Source organism: Nematolebias whitei, chromosome 1 (genome assembly GCF_014905685.2).
Source record: "Nematolebias whitei isolate Nwh7 chromosome 1, NemWhi1, whole genome shotgun sequence".
Lineage (NCBI taxonomy): Eukaryota > Metazoa > Chordata > Actinopteri > Cyprinodontiformes > Rivulidae > Nematolebias > Nematolebias whitei.
This window is the reverse complement of record NC_056498.1, coordinates 59713445-59735192: the sequence shown is the minus strand read 5'-3', so window position 1 is coordinate 59735192 and position 21748 is coordinate 59713445. Positions and strand designations below refer to the sequence as shown.

The window sequence follows — 21748 nt, the reverse complement described above, 5'->3', positions numbered from 1 at the left end:
AATGGAATAAACGGGTAAAGATAATGGATGGATGGATGGAGAATTAAAGAGTTAAAATTTAGGGGTGAGCACGCCCAAAAAGAGGCTAGAAAGTAACGTTGCTTGAATGGTGGAAAGCCTGCTCTCCCTCTGCCCCTGCACATGTATTTAAAACTGTATTAAGTTGCCAGTGAAGTCCCTCTCCATGAATCGTCAGAGAAGCACTCAGTCAGCCTTCAGGGAGCCAGAGCCCTTCAAGATCACAACCAGCTGAATGACAGCATCATGCTGCTAATGTAATCTGTGTTATCACAACTGTTATGCATCTTGTTATGACGAAAGCTTTAGAAAATGGTTCAGAAAGACAAAATTAGGTCAACACTGATGTTTGCTGTTTTTGTAGAAATTGCCCCTATTAGAGGTGCAACAACAAAAAAATTGAATATCGTAAAAAAAGTTCAGTTCTTTTGGTCAGTCGTTTCTGAAAATCATAAATTAAATAGATTCATTGCACATAAAGTGAACTAATTCAAGTCTTTATTTCTTGTAATTTTGATGATTATGGCTCACAAAAATGAAAAATCAAAACTCAGTGTCTCAGAACATTAGGATATGGTGAAGAGGTTCAATATTTTAAAATGACAAGAAATAAAGACTTGAAATATTTCACTTTATGTGTAAGGAATATATTTAATTTGTAACTTGCACTTTCTGAAATGATTGATGCTGGCAGCGGCGATGATTGTTGTTGGTGAAGCATCAGTAGAAATAATAGTAGTAGCAACAATAGTAGCAGTTGTAGATACATCAATCAAATACTGAGTAGTAGCAGCTGCAGTAGTAACAGTTGTAGTTGTAATAGCTGTAGTTTTAGCAGCAGTAGTAATTGTAGTAGCAGTCATAGTAATATTTGTAGTAGTAGCATCCATCCATCCATTATCTTTTACCCGCTTCTTCCATCCTGGGTCACGGGGGTCGCCAGTGCCCATGTCCAGCAATCACTGTGCGAGGGACACCCTGGACAGGTCGCAAGTCCATCACAGGGACACAGAGAAATATGAGACAAACAACCATTCACTCTCTCACTCACACCTAGGGACAGTTTAGAGTTACCAATTAGCCTAACATGCATGTTTTTGGTCTGTGGGAGGAAACCGGACTACACGGAGAAAACCCACACATGCACGGAGCGAACATGAAAACTCCACCCAGAAAGGCCCCCGGACCAGGATTTGAACCAGGGACCTGCTCGCTGAGAGGCAGCAGCTCTGTAGTAGCAACAGTAGTAAATGTAGTAGAAGTCATAGTAATAGTAGTAGTAATAGTTGTAGTAGTAATAGTTGTAGTAGTACCTACAGCAGTAGTAATTGTAGTAGCAGTCGTAATAATAGTTGTAGTAGTAGTAGCAGCAGTAGTAATTGTAGTAGCAACCATAGTAATAGTAGTAGTAACAGTTATAGTAGTGTGTTGTAGTAGTAATAGTTGCAGTAGCAGCAGCAGTAATAATTGTAGTAGCAGTCGTAGTAATAGTAGTAGTAATAGTTGTAGTAGTAATAGTCGTAGTAGTAGCAGTAATTGTAGTAGCAGTCGTAGTAATAGTAGTAGTAATAGCAGTCGTAGTAATAGTTGTAGTAGTAGTAGCAGCAGTAGTTTTTAGTAGTATTTTTGCCTCTGAGGTCTGTCAGCTCACACAGAGTCTGAATGTTGGACCCTGAACCAGTTTTCTCAGTGACCTCTGCACTGAAAGCAATCCACTGGGAAACAGATGGATTCACTGAAAAATGTTGAACGTTGCAGGAAAATGCTGCACAGCAACACAACAACACCACAACACAGCAACACAACAACACCACAACACAACAACACAGCAGCACAACAACACAGCAATACAGCAACACAACAACACCACAACACAACAATACAGCAACACAGCAACACAACAACACCACAACACAACAACACAACAACACCACAACACAACAATACAACAACACAACAATACAGCATCACAACAACACCACAACACAACAATACAGCAACACAACAGCACAACAATACAGCAACACAGCAACACAACAGCACCACAACACAACAGCAACACAACAACAGCACAACACATCTTTAGCACAAAGTGTAATAGTGTGTTGGCTGCAACATACACTTGAATGCCGCTGAGTTAGAAACTGTTGTTTGTTTTTCCACAAGTGAAACTATCTCCTGTGAATTCTTTTGTCTAAGTCATTAAAATTAGATTAAGTTCACAAGGTGTCTGGAAAGTCCTTGGTGTGCATGTGCATGTGCATGTGCATGTTGTCTGTGCCAAAATCAATTCAAGTGATCCTTTTATCCAGAGCCTCTTACTCAGAGATCCTCAGACAGCTGGTTGAACTCCTGACCAAAATAAATACATTCTGTTCCCTGGGTTTTCTGCTTACGAGGAAGGCTGCGGTGGCTGTGGGACCCAGTGACAGGGAGAAGTTCAGAGAAGGCTGAGCTTGGCAGGCGGGAATGGCCAGACCTCATGAAGGGGGGAAATATATACTGACCGAAGCCATTTAGAGCAGAGCCAGGAACGAATGGCATCCAGGCTTAAAGCGCCTCCTCCGATGCTGCGGAGCGTACGGTGCGTTCCTGCGTACGACGTCGTCAGTGGTGACACATACCTAAACAAAAAGGATGTGTAGGATTGTTGAACAGAAAATTAGGCTCGTCCATCTGACTTTCACAACGTGGCAGCAGAGCCGAGACTGAAACATACATGGGGTATCCCAGCGGCTGGTCGCAGGACGAGTTCACCATGTTCCTCAGGGCTTGCTTTGAGTTCTGGATGCTGCCACGTTCTGGGTTTCGGTTCCGTAAAAACACCAGCTCCTGCTGCTGACCCGCCCACAGACCGCGCACACACTCCTTATTGATCTGCAGAGAGGAGGTCCAGAAGGTAAGCAAGATGGAGGAAAATTTGAAAGTGTGGAAATGACAGCAGGTTGTTGGATGAAACAAGAAGAAGAAGAATCCGTCCAGAGGACCTGACTCAACCATGTTAGATATAAGCGTAATATTTGTGCTTGTGTTACGTCCACCAAGGGCACAACATATTAAAGGAGGGCACAAGACAAACATGAGGGTTCAGACTTTCAATTTATTTAAGCTGCTGCTTCCTGAAAAAAAAGGAAGATTATTAAGAACCCCCAATTCCCGTGTCGGGCCGACCCTATACAGGGCCGTCGAAGCTGCTGCTGATACCAGACTGAAGCTACAAAAAACTTTTTAAAAAAACTATTACAAAAGGAAGTAAAATGTATGTTCTAACGGTGAACTATTTAAATCTTATGATCTGAGAGTACTAGTAAGTATTTGTTTGGTCATTTGTCTATCAAGTAGTTATCAACAGTTACTTTATAAGCTGTGTCATCAGTACTGGGAAAAAGGCAAAAGTCTTCATCCAGGCTAGAGGCTAATCTAATTGTGCTAGTTACACATTTATATTTCATAGCAACACAGGCATTGTTCAGTTAAGGAAACATACATCCATCTATTATCTTTTTTTTTTTCCACTTCTTCCTTTTTGGGTCACGGGGGGTCACTGGTGCCCATTTCCAGCAGTCACTGTGCGAGAGAGGGGACACCCTGGACAGGTCTCCAGTCCATCACAGGGACAGCATTTATAGCATATGCTTTATAGCAGCTTATGAAATGTTCTTTCGTACCAACTTGGTCCTCTTTTGGCTAGCCGTTAGCCTAGCTTGAACAAAGTATTGTGCTTCTTCTTCCACATGTGCTCTATGATTGATAAGATACTAACTACTGATAACTATTTGACAGAACATCTCTTTAAACTGACCAGACTATCCCTTTAAGGAGCAGAAGGATTTGATATTATCTGAAAGGCCCTAGCAGGGCATCATTAAGGGCTGAGCCTCCCTTAAGGTTCAATTCTAGAACCGCCACTGTATCAAATTACAACTAAACTTTAGAAAAGTAACATTCTCTGTATGGAGCCCTGCAAAAGCTTTTCTGTATCACTTCATTGTTGCATCTCATGAGCTTTAAAGCTTGCATATATACAGAATGTGATTTACTTGAAAGCAGAGACTCTGTGATGATGAGGTGTAGAATAACACTTGAGTTAAATCATCCAACCTAAACCTAAACTGACCCTAAAGGCCATTATCCAAACTGAACCACAGGAGGAACGTTCAGCTGTTGTGGCATCCTTCACCCTGTGCTTCTGCACAAAAAGCTGCAGCCTACAAACTGAACTTCTTCTCGCGTACACAAACCCCTCCATGTTTTACCTTGATGACCTTGAAGCTGAGGTGGCGTTTGTACAACATGATGATCTTGTACTCGTCCGTGCCGTCATCGATCATGTGTCTGAGGGTGAGCAGCGTGTCGCGGCTGGACAGCACGGCCTTACGCCAGGCGGGGTCACTTTCATGGCAGATTACCAGGCTGCTGCGGTAGTTTGTGATGGCTTCATACAGGATGCACGCCTCCTCGGTCTCCTCTAGACACGTGAAGTGATCCTGCAGGGCAGACCGAACATCATGAAGCTCTTCAGACATCTGGACCACAGCCAAATTACTGCTGTCAGGTTTACCTGATGCAGCTTGAGGCTCATTCTGACCGCAGGAGCCACCACTTTCTGCAGAAGGTCCAGGTCAGTGAACACCCATTCATCTTTTGTGGTGATGCGGAAGTCACCTTTAAACAGGGTGTTGAACCCATACAGAAAGGATTCCAGGCTTCACGGTGCAGGACAGGGTTTGTGGGAGAAAGAGAAATAAGACAGGAAATGCAACATTTGTGAAGCACATTTTAAAATTAAACTACATGAAAAAAAAAAAACTAAGCAGTTTCACTGCAGGGACAAAAGTCTTATTTGAAAATTGATGTTTTAGGGTTTGATGAAGGCGCCCTCTCCTGGTAGGATCTTGCAACTGCAGCTAAAAGTAAAACTAAAAACAATGTTTCACTTGTCAACACACAAGTTACTTTCAAATTATTGTACATAATTGAGGAGCAATATTTTTTTATATTAGAAGTAAATTTAAACAAGATAAAAATTATAATATTAAAATAAAATTGGACCTAATCAACTCATCACAAACTGATTTAACATGTTTGTGAGCTTTTGTCTATTTTTAGGATTCACTTACATAATTTACACCAAAATCTGAAGGTTTATTTTCTCAGATATGAACTACATAAAGTTTTTCTCAAGATAGAATTTACTTTAGCTGATTTAGACACTCTCAGTTTACTGCAGACGAATGTGAAAATCAGAAAAAGTAAGCTGTTCTGATTCAAACTTCATTAATTTCTGTCCATTTCAGTCTAATAACTGATGGAAGAAGCTGAAGCTGAATTGATAATGTTAAAACAATACAATAAATGCTCATGTTGCCAAAATACTAGCTCGAAAACAAAATTAGCAAAACAGCTGAATGCTAAAAACATCAAATTAATAGCAAAAACAACAACAAAAAAAGCAAAAATAACAAGTACTGAAATTATCAAAACAGTAAAAAAATAATAATAATAATAAGACTAAAAGAAGCAAAACCGAAACTATGATTAGCAAATAAATAGTTACCAGGTCAAATTAGCAAAACAGTAGCTAAAATGTAGTATTAATTAAACCGGACATAATTGTGAAAACCAACAAAACAGCAGCAAATAGCTAAAATTAGCAACAAGGTACCAAAAAGCTAAAACGGTAGCTGAAGGCTAATATAATTAGAACATTAGCTATAAAGCTAAAACCTACAGAAATGTTGCCAACACCTAAAGTTATCAAAACAGCACCAAATAAAAAATACAATTAGCATAACAGCAGCTATAGAGCTTCAACTATCAAAATAATTGTTAAAAGCTAAAGAGGAAGCAAGTCCTCACAATTTTTTTTAAGGATTTAAACAGATCACAATGAATTTTTTATGTAAAAAATGTAAAGAAAGGTAAGCTATTCAATAGTAAAAATGTTAGAAATACCAACAGTCATAAGTTTAATGTCCTAAATAAACAGAATGTTTTGATGCCTACTTAGAGAACAAACAAACATACAAAGATTTTCAAACAGAAAAACACCAGACGTATCTTATTACACTGCAGAGCGGAACACATCTGCACTCTCTCGTTCACCTGTTGGACATGTTGTGAGACGCCGTGCCGAGGGATCTCCTCCCCAGGACAGAGAGAGCGTAGGACAGGGTCACCAGTGCGGAGTCTTCATCGCTGTCCACAGGCTGGACGGTCACAAAAACAAACCAAAACATGAAGACGCACGGATGTGGGCCAACATGTTTTCTCCAGCAATTGATTTATAGAGACAAAATGTGTTTCTATCATTCGTCGTTTGTTTTTCTTATCTTGTACTGAATAAATCGTTAAAGGCAGAGACAGAGCATTATAGTGTGAATGTTTATGAAGCATTCACACAGATCCATTTTTCTTCTGTACATTTTTCAGCATCTTTCTTGTTGCGCAATGTTTGTGCTATTTCAACAAATTATATATCGCCTCGTTCAGACCGTTCAGGAGAAGGGTGCTATGACTTGGTATTGGTGCAATTTTAGCCTTTTGAAACATTTAACATTTTCTGCCACTTTTTTTCTCATAGAAAATAAATTGAGCTCATTTAAATCCTTCAAATCTTTAGATCTGTTTACAACCTTTTACTGCTCCTTTCACATTTTATTCAGGTTCAGCTTCTTTCAGCTGCCTTGTGCAAATTTAAACTTTTTTCAGCTACTTTCAGCTAATTTCAGCTGTTTTGTGCTCTTTTCAGATTCTTTCTGCTAACTACAACATTTTTGTGCTTCTTCTAACTTTTTTCTGCTAATTTCAGCTTGTTATGCTCCTTTCAGCTTATTTATCCAAGCTTCAGCTTTTTCTGCTGTTGCAGCTAATATTTAGCAAATTTTATGCTAATTGTAGCTTTTTCTGCTAATTCCACATTATTTGCACTCATGTAAACATTTTTCCACCTAATTCAGCAAAAATGTGCTCTCTCCACTTCCTTGTGGTTTTGTAATTTAAGCTTCTTTATGCTTTATTAGCTACTTTTTAGATGCTTTTTTGTTTGTTGCTAATTTCAGCTTTTTTCAGATAATATCCACTTCTTTGTGCTTATTTCTGTGCTTAAGCCACATTGAGCAAATACGTGTACTTTCAGCTTCCTTCAGGTAGTTTAAGCTTGTTCTACCTTTTCAGCATTTTTTTAGCTACTTTCAGTGTTTTGTACTAATTTCTTCTACTTTCAGCCTAATTAACTTGTTTCTGCTAATGTCAGCTTGTTTATTCTCCTTTCAGCCTATTTCTACTAGTTGCAGTTATTTCAGTTACTATGTAGCTGTTTTATGCTAATTTTAGCTTTTTCAGCCAATTCCAGAGTTTTTGCAATAATTTCAACTTTTTTCAGTCTAATTCAACGAAAATGAACTCTCTCCATTTCCTTCTGATAAGTTTCTTCCTGCTATTTCTGCTACTTTTCAACTGTTTATTTATTTATTGCTAATTTCAGCATTTTTTAGCTACTTTCCTAATTATTCTGCTAATTTCTGCATATTTAAACCTATTTTAGCAAATGTGTTCTTTCTGCTTCTGCTAATTTTGGCTTGTTTTTCCATTTCAGCTACATTTCAGTATGATTTTTTTAAGCTAATTTCAGCTGTTTCTCAGCAAGTTTGTCTGCAATAAGCATTCACGCTGCATTTTTGCTGGAAATGCAAAAATGCAATTTCTGTAGTTAAACTTTTACATCTGGCTCGTTTCTGTACAGGCTATATAAGTATAAAGACTGGTCCTCAGGTGATATACTGTACCGTCTCCATCTTCCCAGAGCAGTACTGGATCCACTCCAAGTAGACGTTACAGAAGCTGGCGCGGGTCACCCCCTGCAGGCAGTGCACGTAGTCTTCATCGATCTTCGCACTGAAGACCTGAGGGTCGCGCTCGATGTGGTGCCACTTGGTGTAGGCCTGCAGCGCCTCCTGTACGGCAGCATCTTTGAGCCAGGTGCACAGTTTAGGGGAGTGGACCAGGAAGTAGATGATACTCTGAAAGCCCACACTCGGTCAGAACACGTCCGTTTCTGGGTGCTTCATACTAAAAAAGCGCTCCTACCTTCAGGTAGTAGGTGATGAGCAGCTTCCGAAGGTCGTACACTTGCAGCATGGTGGCGGCGTTGTTCTCGCTGATACTGTAACCCTCCAGCAGGTACTTGGTGGCCATCACCTCCCAGGCCAGCCAGCGCAGGTTGAAAGCAGCGTTGCATGACAGCATGTGAGGCAGGTGACCCGGCTCGCAGCAGCAGCACCCGTCGTCCTCCTCCACTCCTTCTGTGATGGCTTCCACCTCCCGCTGCTGACAATAAGTGCCTGAGGCGGACACATGGAGGTGAGCAGAAACTGAGCTGCCTCGTCAATCATTCAACATAAAAACAACACGATGGTCTAAGTGCACCTCTGAACTCCAGGCCCCTCAGCTGGAAGGTGACAAGGCCGTTGCCGATCTCGATGAGGTGCACGAGGGCGTTGAGGTAGTCTGAAGCCAGAATGAAACAGTCGCCGGCGCTGTAGTTTCCCCATCGACCCAGCATGAGGTCGCCACACAGCGAATGCTGCAGTGAGCGGGTCAGATACTCGTAAAAGATGGAGTTGAGGTTGTTATCGTCACAACCTGGCAGAGCAAAGAGAAGAAAATGATGTTTTCAGTGACTAAACAACAAACACTTCAAGTGGATATGTTGGTTTAGGGAAAAGATTCAGAGGAATTTATTATTTTTAGAAACATACAATGGAAGCCACTCAAAGGAAAAAGCATTTCCAAGTCATAATTAAGAGAGTATATCACAAAATTAGGACTTGGCTTCTCATAATTACGGGATATGATCTCATTTATGAGATGCCAAGCCATACTTCTAAAATGTGAAATCATAATATGGGATCTAACAAAGTAAAGTCAGGTCCTCTGGAAGGATTCTTCTTGTTGAAATGTTTCGTCTTTTATCCAGAATACTTCTTCATTCAGAGGAGCTGCAATAAACTCAGTCTTATAAATGGCACCTTCTTATAGTGGGTCACCCAGTTTGATGGTGACAGTCAAAACTAGCTGATCACGTGATAAAAGAGGACCATCAGCCTAACGACCGATCGTTAGTGCCCTGATGGCCGCTTACTATTCACAGAGGACTAAGAGATTCTAGCAATAAGCTTTTTGTGGGAGGGGTTCAGATCAGTGGGATTGGGCTTCCATTTGTCTCTGAGGACAGAAATAAAATAATCTGCAGTACTTAGATTAAGTTAATATAGTTTGAGAGGACAAACCTGTCTCCTTGTCCACCTGGGACACCAGTCTGCTGTTGGAGTTGTCGATGCGTTTTGTGCTACAAAGATCAGGAGACAAAAACGAACAAAAACGTGTCGGAAAATTCTCCACTAATTTTTATTTTTTATTTTTATTATTTTATTAATTCACGTATTCATTCATTTAAAAGGAAAAAAAATCATCATAACGAAAATAAAAACATTGAATGAAAAGGGTGCAGAAAGAAGAAAAAAATTATTATAATATCTGCATCTTATTCATCTTTATATCACCTTTATAAAATTTATTGAATTAAAGCAACAATACAGACCCACCTTAAACTAAACAAATCAGGACTTGCTGTGAGTTATATTTAAAATCATAAATTCCACTTCAGCTCTAAATATAATCCTGAGCTAGTTTACACAACAAAGCTGCAGAAGTATTTTTGGATCGCTTCAATAAGCAGAAAGGGAGCGGCACTTTTATATTTGGTAAATGTGGGAGGAATTCACAGAACATTGAATTTAATAACGTTAAGTTTGATGAGTGTTAAAATAAATCCCACAAAAAAGTCCAATTTTTCATATTCTAACATTCCTAATTACAAAAATTGCAAATGCACGCTACAGTGTAAATGCTATCATGATATCCTGTAAAAATTTATTTTTTTAATCTACTCAAACACATATTAGATTATAAGAAACTACAAAGTATTTTTAGCCTTCAACTATTAGTGAACAAGTAGGTTATTGATATGATTTCCTCAAAATATTCAATAGGACTCAGTCAATATTTTAGAAAACATATGTATCACTTTCTGCAACAAAATGAAATAGATTTAAAAATGCTGTCTGACAAAGTTAGTCTTTTTATTGCATCATTTAATAAGTAAATTTGTTGAATAATTAGAAGGATTTTGTCTGTTTGTTCCCACAGTTGAGACAAAATGTCATGTTTCTGCCCCTCCCTTCATGCTGTCTGTCATGTTTCTCATCTGCTCCTGTCACACTTCGTGTCATGATCACATCCTCTGTCCCCTGCCTCACTCACAGCCCCTCATGTCATATTTCTGCCCTGTCATGCTCTGCCTCTCATCCACGCCCCCCTCTGCACTTTCAGCTCATCAGCCCTGATTCAATACATCTGTGTTCCTCACTATTTAAATGTCATGCTCACACTCTTTCCCTGCCAGATTATTAAACCCCTTATGGTCCCTAATATCAAGCCATTCCTGTTTCATGCAGCAGCCTTGTTTACCTTGCCTTGTTTTGACCTCACCTCTGCCTCTCGGATTCATCATCTTGCCTGCTCCCTGCTTGTTTTGGATTCCTCTCTCTGACCACAGTACCGACTCTGCTGTCCTCCATCACGCCCATGTCTCACGGATCACATATAGGCTTTGGATTTGGATCTCTGACCCCCTGTGCCTGACCCCTGCTTGTTATACTGGACCTTGCTTCTGGACGCCCCTTCTAACTATGCTCAGCCCAATCCTACGTCCTCTACAGTTGCTCTGCTCCACTACCAGTGATGTAATTCCTGCAGACTTTGACAGGTGACTCTCTCCTGGAGCTGCAAAATAAATAAAATGTGTTTTTTCTTTTGTTTTCATACTCTCGTTGTCTAGCTCATTTTGAATCCAAAATCCTGGTTCTTTTCAGAATATTCTGGCAACTAGGGAGAGAAAACTTGAGGCTTAAATAGAGAGCAGAAAAGGTGCGTGAGATGAAGGCTGATTATTGTGGAGGAGCAAAGGGGGCATGGCATAGAGTGAAGGAGCAGAGCTTGAACATGAGCAGACGAATAAAAACAAAACACGAAGACAAAACTATTGCAGTGGGGCAGAAACGTGACACAAAATGTTTTATGTTTGGAGAAACCGGCCCCAAACTCCCCCTCCTCTCAGTAAAAGTTCTTACTTGTAGTTTCGTTCCCAGAACTTGATTGGCCGTGGATAAGAGGAAATGAAGATGGCACTCCCGAGGAAGGGAGCCAGCGGAGTGTAGAAGACGGTGGTGATCAGGGTCTGCAGCAGCAACATGGCTGAATCTGGAAACGCATCGGTCAAGGAAAAGAACCGCAGCTGACGCGTCTTCATGCGCCCGCTCGGCCTGCCGAGGGGGTCTCGGAGAAAGGATACGAGGCACGGTGAACGGCTGAGCGAAGGCATGGAAGGCGCTGCCCCAGGCGATCTGCCAGGGAGCAATGTAAACCAGGATGAAGTGGAGTTTTAGCAGCAGCTCGCGCATCTGGAAGAAAGTGAAAACACACTTTTTCAGTTCATATTGTTGTAATAAACATGTTCTCATCAATTCTCAAATTTAAGTCCAGATAAACAACACATGATGTGACACAGTGTCATTATATATATATATATATATATATATATATATATATATATATATATATACATAAAGAAAATGTATGTAATTAAAAAACTTGTATTTCTTGAAGGAACATGTCCCCTTATGTGGCACGCCAATGTCTATAATGAACATCATCTCTTAGCTCTCAGATTATGTGCTAGGCATCAGTTTCAGCTACTACCACACCAAATTTCAGCTTATTATCTATAAAAATGACTGCATTATAGCTGTTTATTTGTTTGGTAATGTCATTTAGCTGTGGCATCCATCTTGAATCAGACTGACTACAGAAGTTAATCAGTTATACATGTACATCCAATGATTAATTTCTGAGAGTTTCATTAAAATCTGTCCTGCACTGCATATTATATTTTGCTAAAAGACAAACATGGCAGAATCTATGAGTTAATGCTAAAGTTTTTAACTTTTATCTAATTTTAAGACTTGCAAAAGTTATTTAATATTATAATTTAACACTTCCGGAGCATGTTGGTTTAAAACTCCACCATGGAAGGTGGTATGGTTTGATTTACTGTACCTTGTGGAAGACGATAGACATGACAAAGAAGTCCAGCAGGAAGCTCTCGGAGGCATGCGGACAGTCAAAGTAGAAAAAGATGAGCGTGAAGAGAAGAGTGAGGAACTGGAAGCTCGGATCGCAGAAGGACGAGCGCAGGAGTTTCAGGCCGGCGATCGTCGTCAGCAGAACGTCACAACTGGGAGCAGCACACACAAAAACAGGCGTGTTGAGCGTGAACTGTCCGCAGGCCTGATGTGTGATTTTAACGACAGCGTGTGTCCGCTCACTGGATTCCCAGCCGCTTGCGATGACTGAGGGCGAAACCGTCATTGGTAAGGGCACTGAGCACGATGGCGGGGTACACCACGTACTTCTCAAAGCACAGGAGCCCCACGTACAGACGCTCGAACCACATGAGCACTGCATCCTCTGTAGCACAATCGAGATGAAAGGTTCTGAAACTCGGACAGCTTTTGATTAAAGTCATGCTGAAGGTCTGTCCAGAGAAAGCACCATATTTTTCGGACTAAAATATGCACTTAAAATTCTTTAATTTTCTCAAAAAATTGACAGAGAGCCTTATAATCAGGTGCGTCTGATGTATTAATTCTTGTTGTGCTTACTGACCTTGAACTGATTTTATGTGGTTTTTGTAAATGAGTTGAATAAAGTTTGACTTATCTGACTGTTTTGTTTTGCTTATTGTGCCTTATAATCCGGTGCGCCTTATAGTCCAAAAAATATGGTAAATGGTTTACCCTCAACAGGTCAACCAATTTGGGAAGATTTATGGGAAAATTTGCTATGAATGTATACAAAACCATTTGTTTAAGTGTGAAAGAGAAAGCAGCATCTGCATTAACAAAAGTAGTCACTGAATGCAATTCCTGTTTCTTTAAACTCTTATCATGCACCAGGGATGCAAACCTCTGGGTTCGAACTGGTAGTACTCTTTGGTCTTGAGAACCGGATGCGAGACCCACAACCACGGGTGGTGCTTCCGCAGCTGGGGGATTAGGTAGTGGGTTACAAAGCCCACCGTCCCAGCCAGAGCATACAGCACGATGGTCACAAAAGGCTGCAAAGAGGTCGGAAAATGAGAATGAAAAAGGAGTCGACAAAACATTTGAGTTTGGAGGTGAGGAAAACTGGGAAACAAGTGAGACTCAGACCTTCAGGGAGAGGAACACGGTGCTCGCCGTGATGGCGAATGTCAGGATGTAGGCAACAGAGCACACGATAACATCTGACAGCAGAATCTCCTTCTGCAGGTTTCAGGAAGAGCTGCAATTACTCATAATCCATGTCAGTTCTCAGGCTCACTCTGCTGTGTAATTATTGTTTCCTATTTTTGTTGATCCTCCAGATAAAGCAACCCAAGTAAAGGTCACACTACTTATTAATATTCTTAAGGCTCCCACATACTCGGGCGTACTGCGTGCACTCCGTGAGCTGCGTGGACACTGCGTGCACTGTCCACAGACGGTTGAGCCTTCATACTCGAGCGAGCTGCAGCCCAGCTCTGCAGACAAGGGGCGTTTACCTTCGGGACAAATTGAGGTTACCGATTGGTCATTTGCTGACACACCTAATGGATTGATTGACAAGTCGCCAAAAAAAAAAAGCGAGAGCTGCCGGTGGCCCTGGGTAGAGGCAGCTGGCAGCCCAGGAGCAGCAGTGTTCTGTGTTTATATGTTGTTAATAAAAAGAAAAAACAGTGAGCGAGCGCTGGCCCTGCAGCCCACACATCAGACAGTGTCACCGGGAAATCTCCAGACCCTCCCGCAGCCACGCCAGGCCTGATTTTAATTCTCTCATGACACATTCCTTAATTTCTCACAATTTCAGTTATGGCATCAATGGACAAGGAGGAAGAGATCGCTTGCCTCTTGGCAAAAACAAAAACAAAAGGCCATTAGACCAGATCAGGGATGAAGAAGGGCGATTTAATAATTGGTGTCGCATACCAGGTCTCTCTTGTTAATGAGTCCCCGAGGCTCAATGGGATTAACCTGTATAAATAAAGGCTGAATGAATACAAAACACTCTGTCACCAGGCAGTTGACTGTGTGACACCGAGTACGCATACGCTGTCGTAAAAATGGATCTTTGCGCGGACATGGCTTGCGGGCATCCACTTCGAGTCTGCGTTGAGTCTAACCGGGTACACGCGGACCTCTGCGGAGTGAAGTACTCCCGAGTATGTGGGAGCCTTTACAGTATAGTAATACTAATACTCTAACAGGGTATGAGAGGTTTGTTTTGCACAATTCTCTGTTAGCACATGTAATAATCAGCAGCAGATTTGTTGCTTTATCTCACTCTCATCAGAACATCTACTGAGGTCTGCTTGCTCCCAGGCTCACAGAGATTATGAGCGCTGATTGCCTGAGTGTAATTATCGTGAGCTGACATGAGTTAATGTTTTTCTGGGCTGGATCGTTTCATGAGCGCACACTGGGAGTGCGCTTTCGTCTTCCTGCAACACGACTGTACAAAACTAAAACTAAATCATCACAACGCATCTTTCGTTCATTTAAAGGTCTTAATCCAGAATTACCATGGAGTTCTGCAGTTTCTCAGGCAACGGGTCTTTGATCTCTGCATCCTCCCGCTCCTCCTCCTCGTCTTCTTCGCTCTCCACTAGCGCAGGCATGATCTTTGACTTGATCAGTGATCTGTAATCAAATGAAGCAGGTTTGTTTCTCACAAAACACATGAGAAAATAACAACAACAACAACAAAAGTTTTTACGTTGAAATATTCAGAGGAGCAACTCACAGCAGCACAGACGGGTCGCTGCTCTGTCGACTGAGGTGATAGGAGAACACGACTAAAAGGCCACAAAAACCCGAGAACAGAGCAGGGGTGTGCTGCTCATCCCATGGCTCCTGTGGTCACACACACAAACACACACCAGGGATCATTGTATCTGCACTAGCAGAGCTGTCCTTTGTTGTTATTGTTTCTTACCTTGAGAGCTCCGAAGCAGAACCCGTACAGCAGAGACAGAGCAATGAGGCTGCGGAGGATGCTGTAGATGGCAGAGATGAGGCTCGTAGCAGCTGAGATACACGTTGGAAAATAAAATTCAGTCAGTCAAGAGAAACAGTAGCAAGCTAAGAGTCGCTGACTGACTGTTGACAACATTTGTACATCAGGGCTTACATGGGTGTGAAATATGGGACTGTCCATGTTGGATCAGAGACTAATGCTCATAAAGGTTTTGATACAGAATGGTTTTGGATTAACGAGCGTTTCCATCCCCATCGTTTAGCTGTTGTTGTTTCATCCCTAAATCAACCACATGTATAAACTATTTTAAATTTGTGCACCAGTTGTGTGATTCAGCTTTCACACTGTTGTTTTCCTGTTTTTGTTGTTCAGTACTTTTCTTGCCATCCATCTACTTCTGTAATCTTTGTGCTATTTTTATTTTAGCCATTTATGTTTCAAACGTTCAGCTCATTCAAGAGATGGGTGTTATTTTTGTAACTTGTCTCATAGAAATACATCTCTTCAGTTTCTTTAAAAATAGCATTGTTTTTGGTTTTTTTTTTGTAATTTGCTTCAGCAGACATATTTTATTTTTGATTTCCTATTCTACTTTTAGCTTTTGGCTACCATTCGGATACTTTTGAGTTTGTAACTAGCCTGTGGTAAGGGCATTTAGCTAACCCTTTGTTATTGTTTTAGCTAACCTTTTGTTACTTTTGGCAGCCTTTTGTTACTTGTAGCTTACATTTAGTTTTTAACTAGCCCTTTGCTCCTTTTAGCTTTTTATTAGGATTTTGTTATTTTTGCTTTTAGATATTTTTTTGTTACTATAAGCATTTAGCAAGTCTTTTGCTACATTTTGATTAGGCTACTCTTAGTTAGCTTTTTGGTATTTTTAGCCAACCTTTTGATTATTTTAGCTTTTAGCTAGACCTGTTTTATATTTTGCTTTTAGCTACTTTTTGTTACCGTTAGCTTTTAGCGAGCCATAGCTACTTTTGGTTTTGGCTGCTTTTTGCTAATTTTAGCTAGATTTTTTTATACTTACAGCTTTTACTTAGCTTTTTAATCCTTTTAGAATTTAACTAGTCTTTTCCTACTATTAGCTTCTATTAGACTTTTGGTATTTGTAGTTTTTAGCTACCTTTTGTAATTGTTAGCTTTTAGCTAGATTTTTGCTACTTTTATTTAACTGTTTTTTGCTACTTTTAGGATTGTAAATTAAGATTTCAACAAAGCAGATTACAAGAAAATAAAAGCTAATACCTCGGAGTTTTCTTTCAGTGTCTGTCTGTGATGAACAAATGCAAATTATTTGCAAGTTCTTATAATCTGCTGTTTGTTTGTTGCTGTTTTTTGTTCTTTTAATGAGTTTTTAGCATAATCGAAAGCATAATCTAGTGATAGCAATGACATCGTTGTCAAAAAATTTGATCAACCCATGCCCTGATGCTTTTAGTACATGTAGCTGGAGTTTGTTCAGATCTAGAGTGGGACATAATAAGATTTCCAAAGTTTCTAAAGTTAAGGAACAAAAGCAGCTAAAAACCTGAATCCAGTACCTGGATTTACTTGCAACTATTTTAAAAACAAAAATAGTAATCACTGGTATGAACCTGTTCCTCCGAAGAAGTGTATGTCGATCTGCTCCAGCAGGTAGATGGTGAAGGTGTTAATCTGAGGGAAAAGGCCCACCAGGAAGGTGACGGGGAAGCAGTAGGTGAAACCTTAGACACAAAACAAAGCACAATTCTTATTATTTTTAAAGACAACGCCAAGCTGGAGAAACAGTAAGTAGTGTTTGTGCTTCTGCAGGCCTGCTCACCAACTAGCAGGTCTCGTGTGAAGCGCAGGATGTCGTAGCAGATGATGGTGACTCCATACAGAGTGGAAACAGGCAGGTCCTTTCTCCTCAACAGCTGCTCCAGGAGCCAAATCAGAGCGCAGAAAATACAAAAGTAGGCCGCTCGACTGTAAGCAACCAGCTGATTGTGGCCCTGGAGACACAGATTTAGATGATTTTAACACGGACACATCAAGGAAGACCAATTAGTAACACTTTGTGCCTGCTCCTTAAGCTTTTAATTTGAGTTTTAACACAAACATCATGAGCCCTGAAGAGCTCTCAATGTTCACTGGTGGTGAAGGAAAGCAAAATGGTTATGTCGAAATGGGATTTTAAAAGTCATGACAACTTGAAATACTGAATGCATAGAAACGATGAAGTCACATGTTTCCGTTTTCTTTTATTTAGTAGTTATAAAGTAACAAACTCACATGTGTTGGTGATGCTGCATCAGGTTGAACACTCTGAAAAACAAGCCAATAGAAGAACTGAGCTACATTCTGTGAAATATCACAAAAGCATAAAAAATAAGGCCTAGCATTCCCTGAAGAAATGCATATCGCCCACCGCCTTTCATGTTAGCGTTTTCAGCTAACATCAGCTTAAGCTAAGATCATCTTAACATAAGAAAGGATAGAGTTATAGCTTTTGGTCCAATAACTTGTAAATTACATTGTAAGAGCCATTTATACAAAAGAGTTGAAATCTTAATGCAAAATATGTTATTTTTACAATTTAAGTTACTTCTGTGACTAATGGTTTGTTAGTGTGTTAAAAGAATAGGATAATTAGCAATATCTGCATGTTTTATAAGCTTGTTACGTGGTGCATTTTGACTGACTGTTGAATTTGTAGCATAAAAGCACAAAAAGCAACAGCAGAGCAGAAGACATGCACCCAAAAGAAACAGTCTTCTGACTGTCACCTTCTTTTTGTTTTGAATATGCTTGTTTTATATCCTTCAAGTTCAGTAAAGTCACAAAACATAATTGCTGAAGTCGAGACTCTTATTCTGAAGAAATCTGTCACATTCGAAAGAGCGTTTTGGGTGTGTTCACATGCATAATGTGACAAGATCTCACAAAATGTGTTAGCACTTACAGTATGTGTTGGAGATGACACTCAACTATCAATCAACCTTTATTTATACAGGTAAATCCCATTGAGCCTCGAGGACTCATTTACAAGAGAGACCTGATTTCAACAAAGAAAGATGACAACAATGGACAACAGCAACAACAATAAGCAGTTATAAAAACTCATACTACAGTTTTGTTTTTTTTTTTTTTTTTTTTAACAAATAGGATGGCTAAAAGGAAAAAGGTAACAAAACCAAAAAAAACAGCTAGATTCCAAGACAAATGTATAAAACTAAAAACAGGAACATTTCAGCATTGGACCCTGCCAGGAGTCCAACAGATTCTTAAAGCCACTTAGAGAGGTCAAGGTCGAGAGCTTCAATTCTTTTTGTAAGATATTCCAGGAAACAGGAGCGGAGTAGCAATATCTACTACCACGCCAAATTTTAGCTCAAAATCTGTCAAATTGACCGAGTTAGTGATTTTTGCATTTGCTCAGATTGATTATCATCCAGTTAGTTGATGTTCATGAGATACTTTGAAAACAAGCGGGGTTACCAGCAGCAGGCAACGCCAACGCTTCAAGCAAAGATAAGGCAGGTGTTGTGGAAGGTCTACCTTCAGGAGTGAATACTGGCAGCTGGCAATGACCAGGCAGAACTGGAAGACCCAGAAGTCTTTGAAGCAACCGTGGTTGAGAAGTACAAACCCCAGAAAGGAAACCAGGAAGGCCATGATGATCGCAGCCAGATTCTCTAAAACGTCCTGGTTCCTTTAGAAAAACATCACATGCAAAGGTAAAAAGTGAGTCCAAGCAGTGCATGTAGAGGTGTCATAAACTTCCAACCTGCCCACTGAGGAAATATAGACTTTATTGTTAGAGTGACTTCCAAAAGTGATGCATGAGTCACCTGTCCAAAAGCGCAAGCAGGGTGAGCCGGTCGTACAAAATGTTGATCCACCTTCCAGGAAGCAGCTGGAGTTTGTAATAAATTTTCTTGGTGGGCTTCTCCTGCGTGGACGTCTCCGACGAACCATCCAAGGAGTCTTCTTCCTGGTTCACGTGTGCACAGAAATTAATTGTTCGTACACTTAGACACACCAAGACATGTGAGCTGTCAGGTTGAAGTTGACCACTTTCACTAGCATGTTACAAGTTTTATCCCTAAGGTTCAGCGAAGAACAAAAAGAGAAAAGAAGACGGACACCTGAAAGATCTCCGGGTGCGTCCTTCGTGGTCGCAGCCTGTGTGCAGGAATGATGCGCCGCTGGAAAGGACAGTCTGTGTGAGCACCCGCAATCCCATCCTGGCATTCCGAGTTGGAAGAAGTTGACAGCAGGTCACTGAACATAGACAGGTTGCAGACAAAGACAGGACAGGACGGCATTACAAGCAAACTAAAGACGGTGCAATTTCTGTGGAACATGCATCATAAATGAAGAAGCTGAACTGTTAAAGCTAAAAAAAAAAATTAAATAAAAAAACAGAACAATAGCAAATACGTAAAAAAAGGAAGACACTAGCTAAAAGCTAAAAAGGAACAATAGCAGCTAAAAGCAACAAGTAACAAATAGATTAGCTAAAACAAAAAAGCTAAAACACAGACTAAAATTTAAAAGTAGGTAAAGGTTTGCTAAAAGGTGAATATAGCAAAAGGAATCAAACAACTATCCATCCATCCATCCATCCATTATCTTTTACCCGCTTCTTCTATTTTGGGTCACGGGGGTCGCCAGTGCCCATGTCCAGCAATCACTGTGCGAGGGGCGGAGGACACCCTGGACAGGTTGCAAGTCTATCACAGGGACACATAGCGACAAACGAGACAAACAACCATTCACTCTCTCACTCACACCTAGGGACAATTTAGAGTTACCAATCAGCCTAACATGCATGTTTTTGGTCTGTGGGAGGAAACTGGAGTACCTGGAGAAAACCCACACATACACGGAGAAAACATACAAATTCCACCCAGAAAGGCCCCCCGACCAGGATTTGAACCAGGGACCTACTTGCTGAGCGGCAGCAGCTCTACAAGTTGCGCCACCATGCTGCCCATCAAACAACTAAAATCCCAAAATAGTAGCTATAAGCTACATATAGCAAAAACTAGCTAATAGTAGCCAATGGCTAGCTAAAAGTTAAAAAAGCAAGGGATAGATGAAAATATCAAAAGACTAAGTGGTAAATGGAATGGACTGTACTTGTATATCACCTTTCTATCTTGTCGAGATACTCAAAGCACTTTACAACACAATCTGTGCCTCATTTATCCATCCATACAGAACTCTACTAGATCTCTACAAAGATAATTGAACAAATCATTCTAAAGAGACTAATCAGAGCTTTATCACATTCATACACCGATGGGACACACATCAGAGGCTATGAGGGGTTCAGTGTCTTGCCCAGGGACACTTCGGCATGTGAATGCTGGTGGATTTGAACCCCCAACTCTTGTATTGAGGACGACTGCTCTAACCACTCAGCCACAGCCGCCCTCAAAGCTAAAAGCTAAAAGTAGCTAAATAATAGCAAAAGGTTAGCTAAAATTAGCTAAATAATTCCTGAATATTTTTAAAAGGTAGCAAAAGGACAACTTAAAAATATCAAAATTCTTGCTAGAAACTAAAAGTAGCAGAATGGTAGTTTAAATACTAAAAAAATTGCCTAAAAGCGGGGGGAGAGAGCAACTCTGCTGAAGCAAAAAGAGAAAGTTTAGAAACACTGACAATATCTCAAAATATTTCTTTGAGGGGAAAAAAAATGTAAATAAAGTGAAAAAATATTAAAAGTAACAGAGCATCTCATGTTCAAAATAAGCTCAATGTTTTGATGTTCGAATGGCACAAAAATATACAAAAGTAGTTAGATTGCAAAAATGTACAACAAAATCAAACAAGAACAAACAAGAGTGACTGCTAAATCATCATTCAAAACAACAAATAGGGTGAAAATTTGGCTTTACGGCCATACCACCCTGAACTCGACAGATCTCGTCTGATCTCGGAAGCTAGCAGGGTCGGGCCTGGTTAGTACTTGGATGGGAGACCGCCTGGGAATACTAGGTGCCGTAAGTTTTAGGGGCAGCCGTGGTGTAGAGGTAGGGAAGACGGTTTGGGACCAGAATGTCACAGGGTCCCTGCCATGCCCACATGTCGTGTCCTTGAGCAAGACACCTAATCTCGAACTGCTCTCTGGGTGCTCGCATAGCTTCCCGCTGCTCCACCTGGGTGCATCTCACATGTGATGGGTTAAATGCAAAGCACAGTTTTTGTCATTGTATAGGAACATACAATGATGACAACACATAGCACTTTCTTTCTTTCTCTTTTTCTTCTTTCTTTCTTTCTTTCTTTCTTTCTTTCTTTCTTTCTTTCTTTCAAATCTGACAGAAATAATCATATGAAGTAAGATGTTAAAGAAAGGTCAAAACCAGGAAAAGATGACTAAGAGGATAAAAGCGGACTGGAGGAGGAGATTTGAAAGGATCTGAGGACGTACCACATGTTGCCTGTAATGAGCTCGGCTCCTAGTGGCAGGTTGAGGGCTCTCTCTGCGTACAGCTTACGAGGTCTGTCTCCTGATCAAACAAATAAAAACAAAGCTCTTCAGGCTATTGTATTTGGAGAAAAACATAAAAAAACT

General features: G+C 40.5%; 1 protein-coding gene and 1 pseudogene across 1 annotated transcript in view; one reads left to right on the top strand and one right to left on the bottom strand.

Moving 5' to 3' along the window:
• pcnx2 (pecanex 2) overlaps positions 1–21748 on the bottom strand; it is a 43814-nt gene that overhangs the window by 7486 nt on the left and 14580 nt on the right. The window contains exons 11-35 of the mRNA XM_037679678.1: positions 21605–21683; positions 19308–19443; positions 19011–19153; positions 18718–18871; positions 17452–17484; positions 17000–17171; positions 16791–16901; positions 15151–15242; positions 14959–15068; positions 14738–14855; positions 13350–13442; positions 13105–13255; positions 12465–12606; positions 12196–12373; positions 11432–11540; positions 11211–11340; positions 9309–9367; positions 8446–8661; positions 8107–8360; positions 7806–8039; positions 6124–6227; positions 4580–4724; positions 4275–4505; positions 2738–2895; positions 2526–2642 (exon numbers count right to left, since the gene is read on the bottom strand). Coding sequence (XP_037535606.1) covers positions 2526–2642; positions 2738–2895; positions 4275–4505; positions 4580–4724; positions 6124–6227; positions 7806–8039; positions 8107–8360; positions 8446–8661; positions 9309–9367; positions 11211–11340; positions 11432–11540; positions 12196–12373; positions 12465–12606; positions 13105–13255; positions 13350–13442; positions 14738–14855; positions 14959–15068; positions 15151–15242; positions 16791–16901; positions 17000–17171; positions 17452–17484; positions 18718–18871; positions 19011–19153; positions 19308–19443; positions 21605–21683 — 3469 coding nt within the window. The remainder of the gene's footprint in view (positions 1–2525; positions 2643–2737; positions 2896–4274; positions 4506–4579; positions 4725–6123; positions 6228–7805; positions 8040–8106; positions 8361–8445; positions 8662–9308; positions 9368–11210; positions 11341–11431; positions 11541–12195; positions 12374–12464; positions 12607–13104; positions 13256–13349; positions 13443–14737; positions 14856–14958; positions 15069–15150; positions 15243–16790; positions 16902–16999; positions 17172–17451; positions 17485–18717; positions 18872–19010; positions 19154–19307; positions 19444–21604; positions 21684–21748) is intronic.
• LOC119421120 lies at positions 21063–21180 on the top strand (annotated as a pseudogene).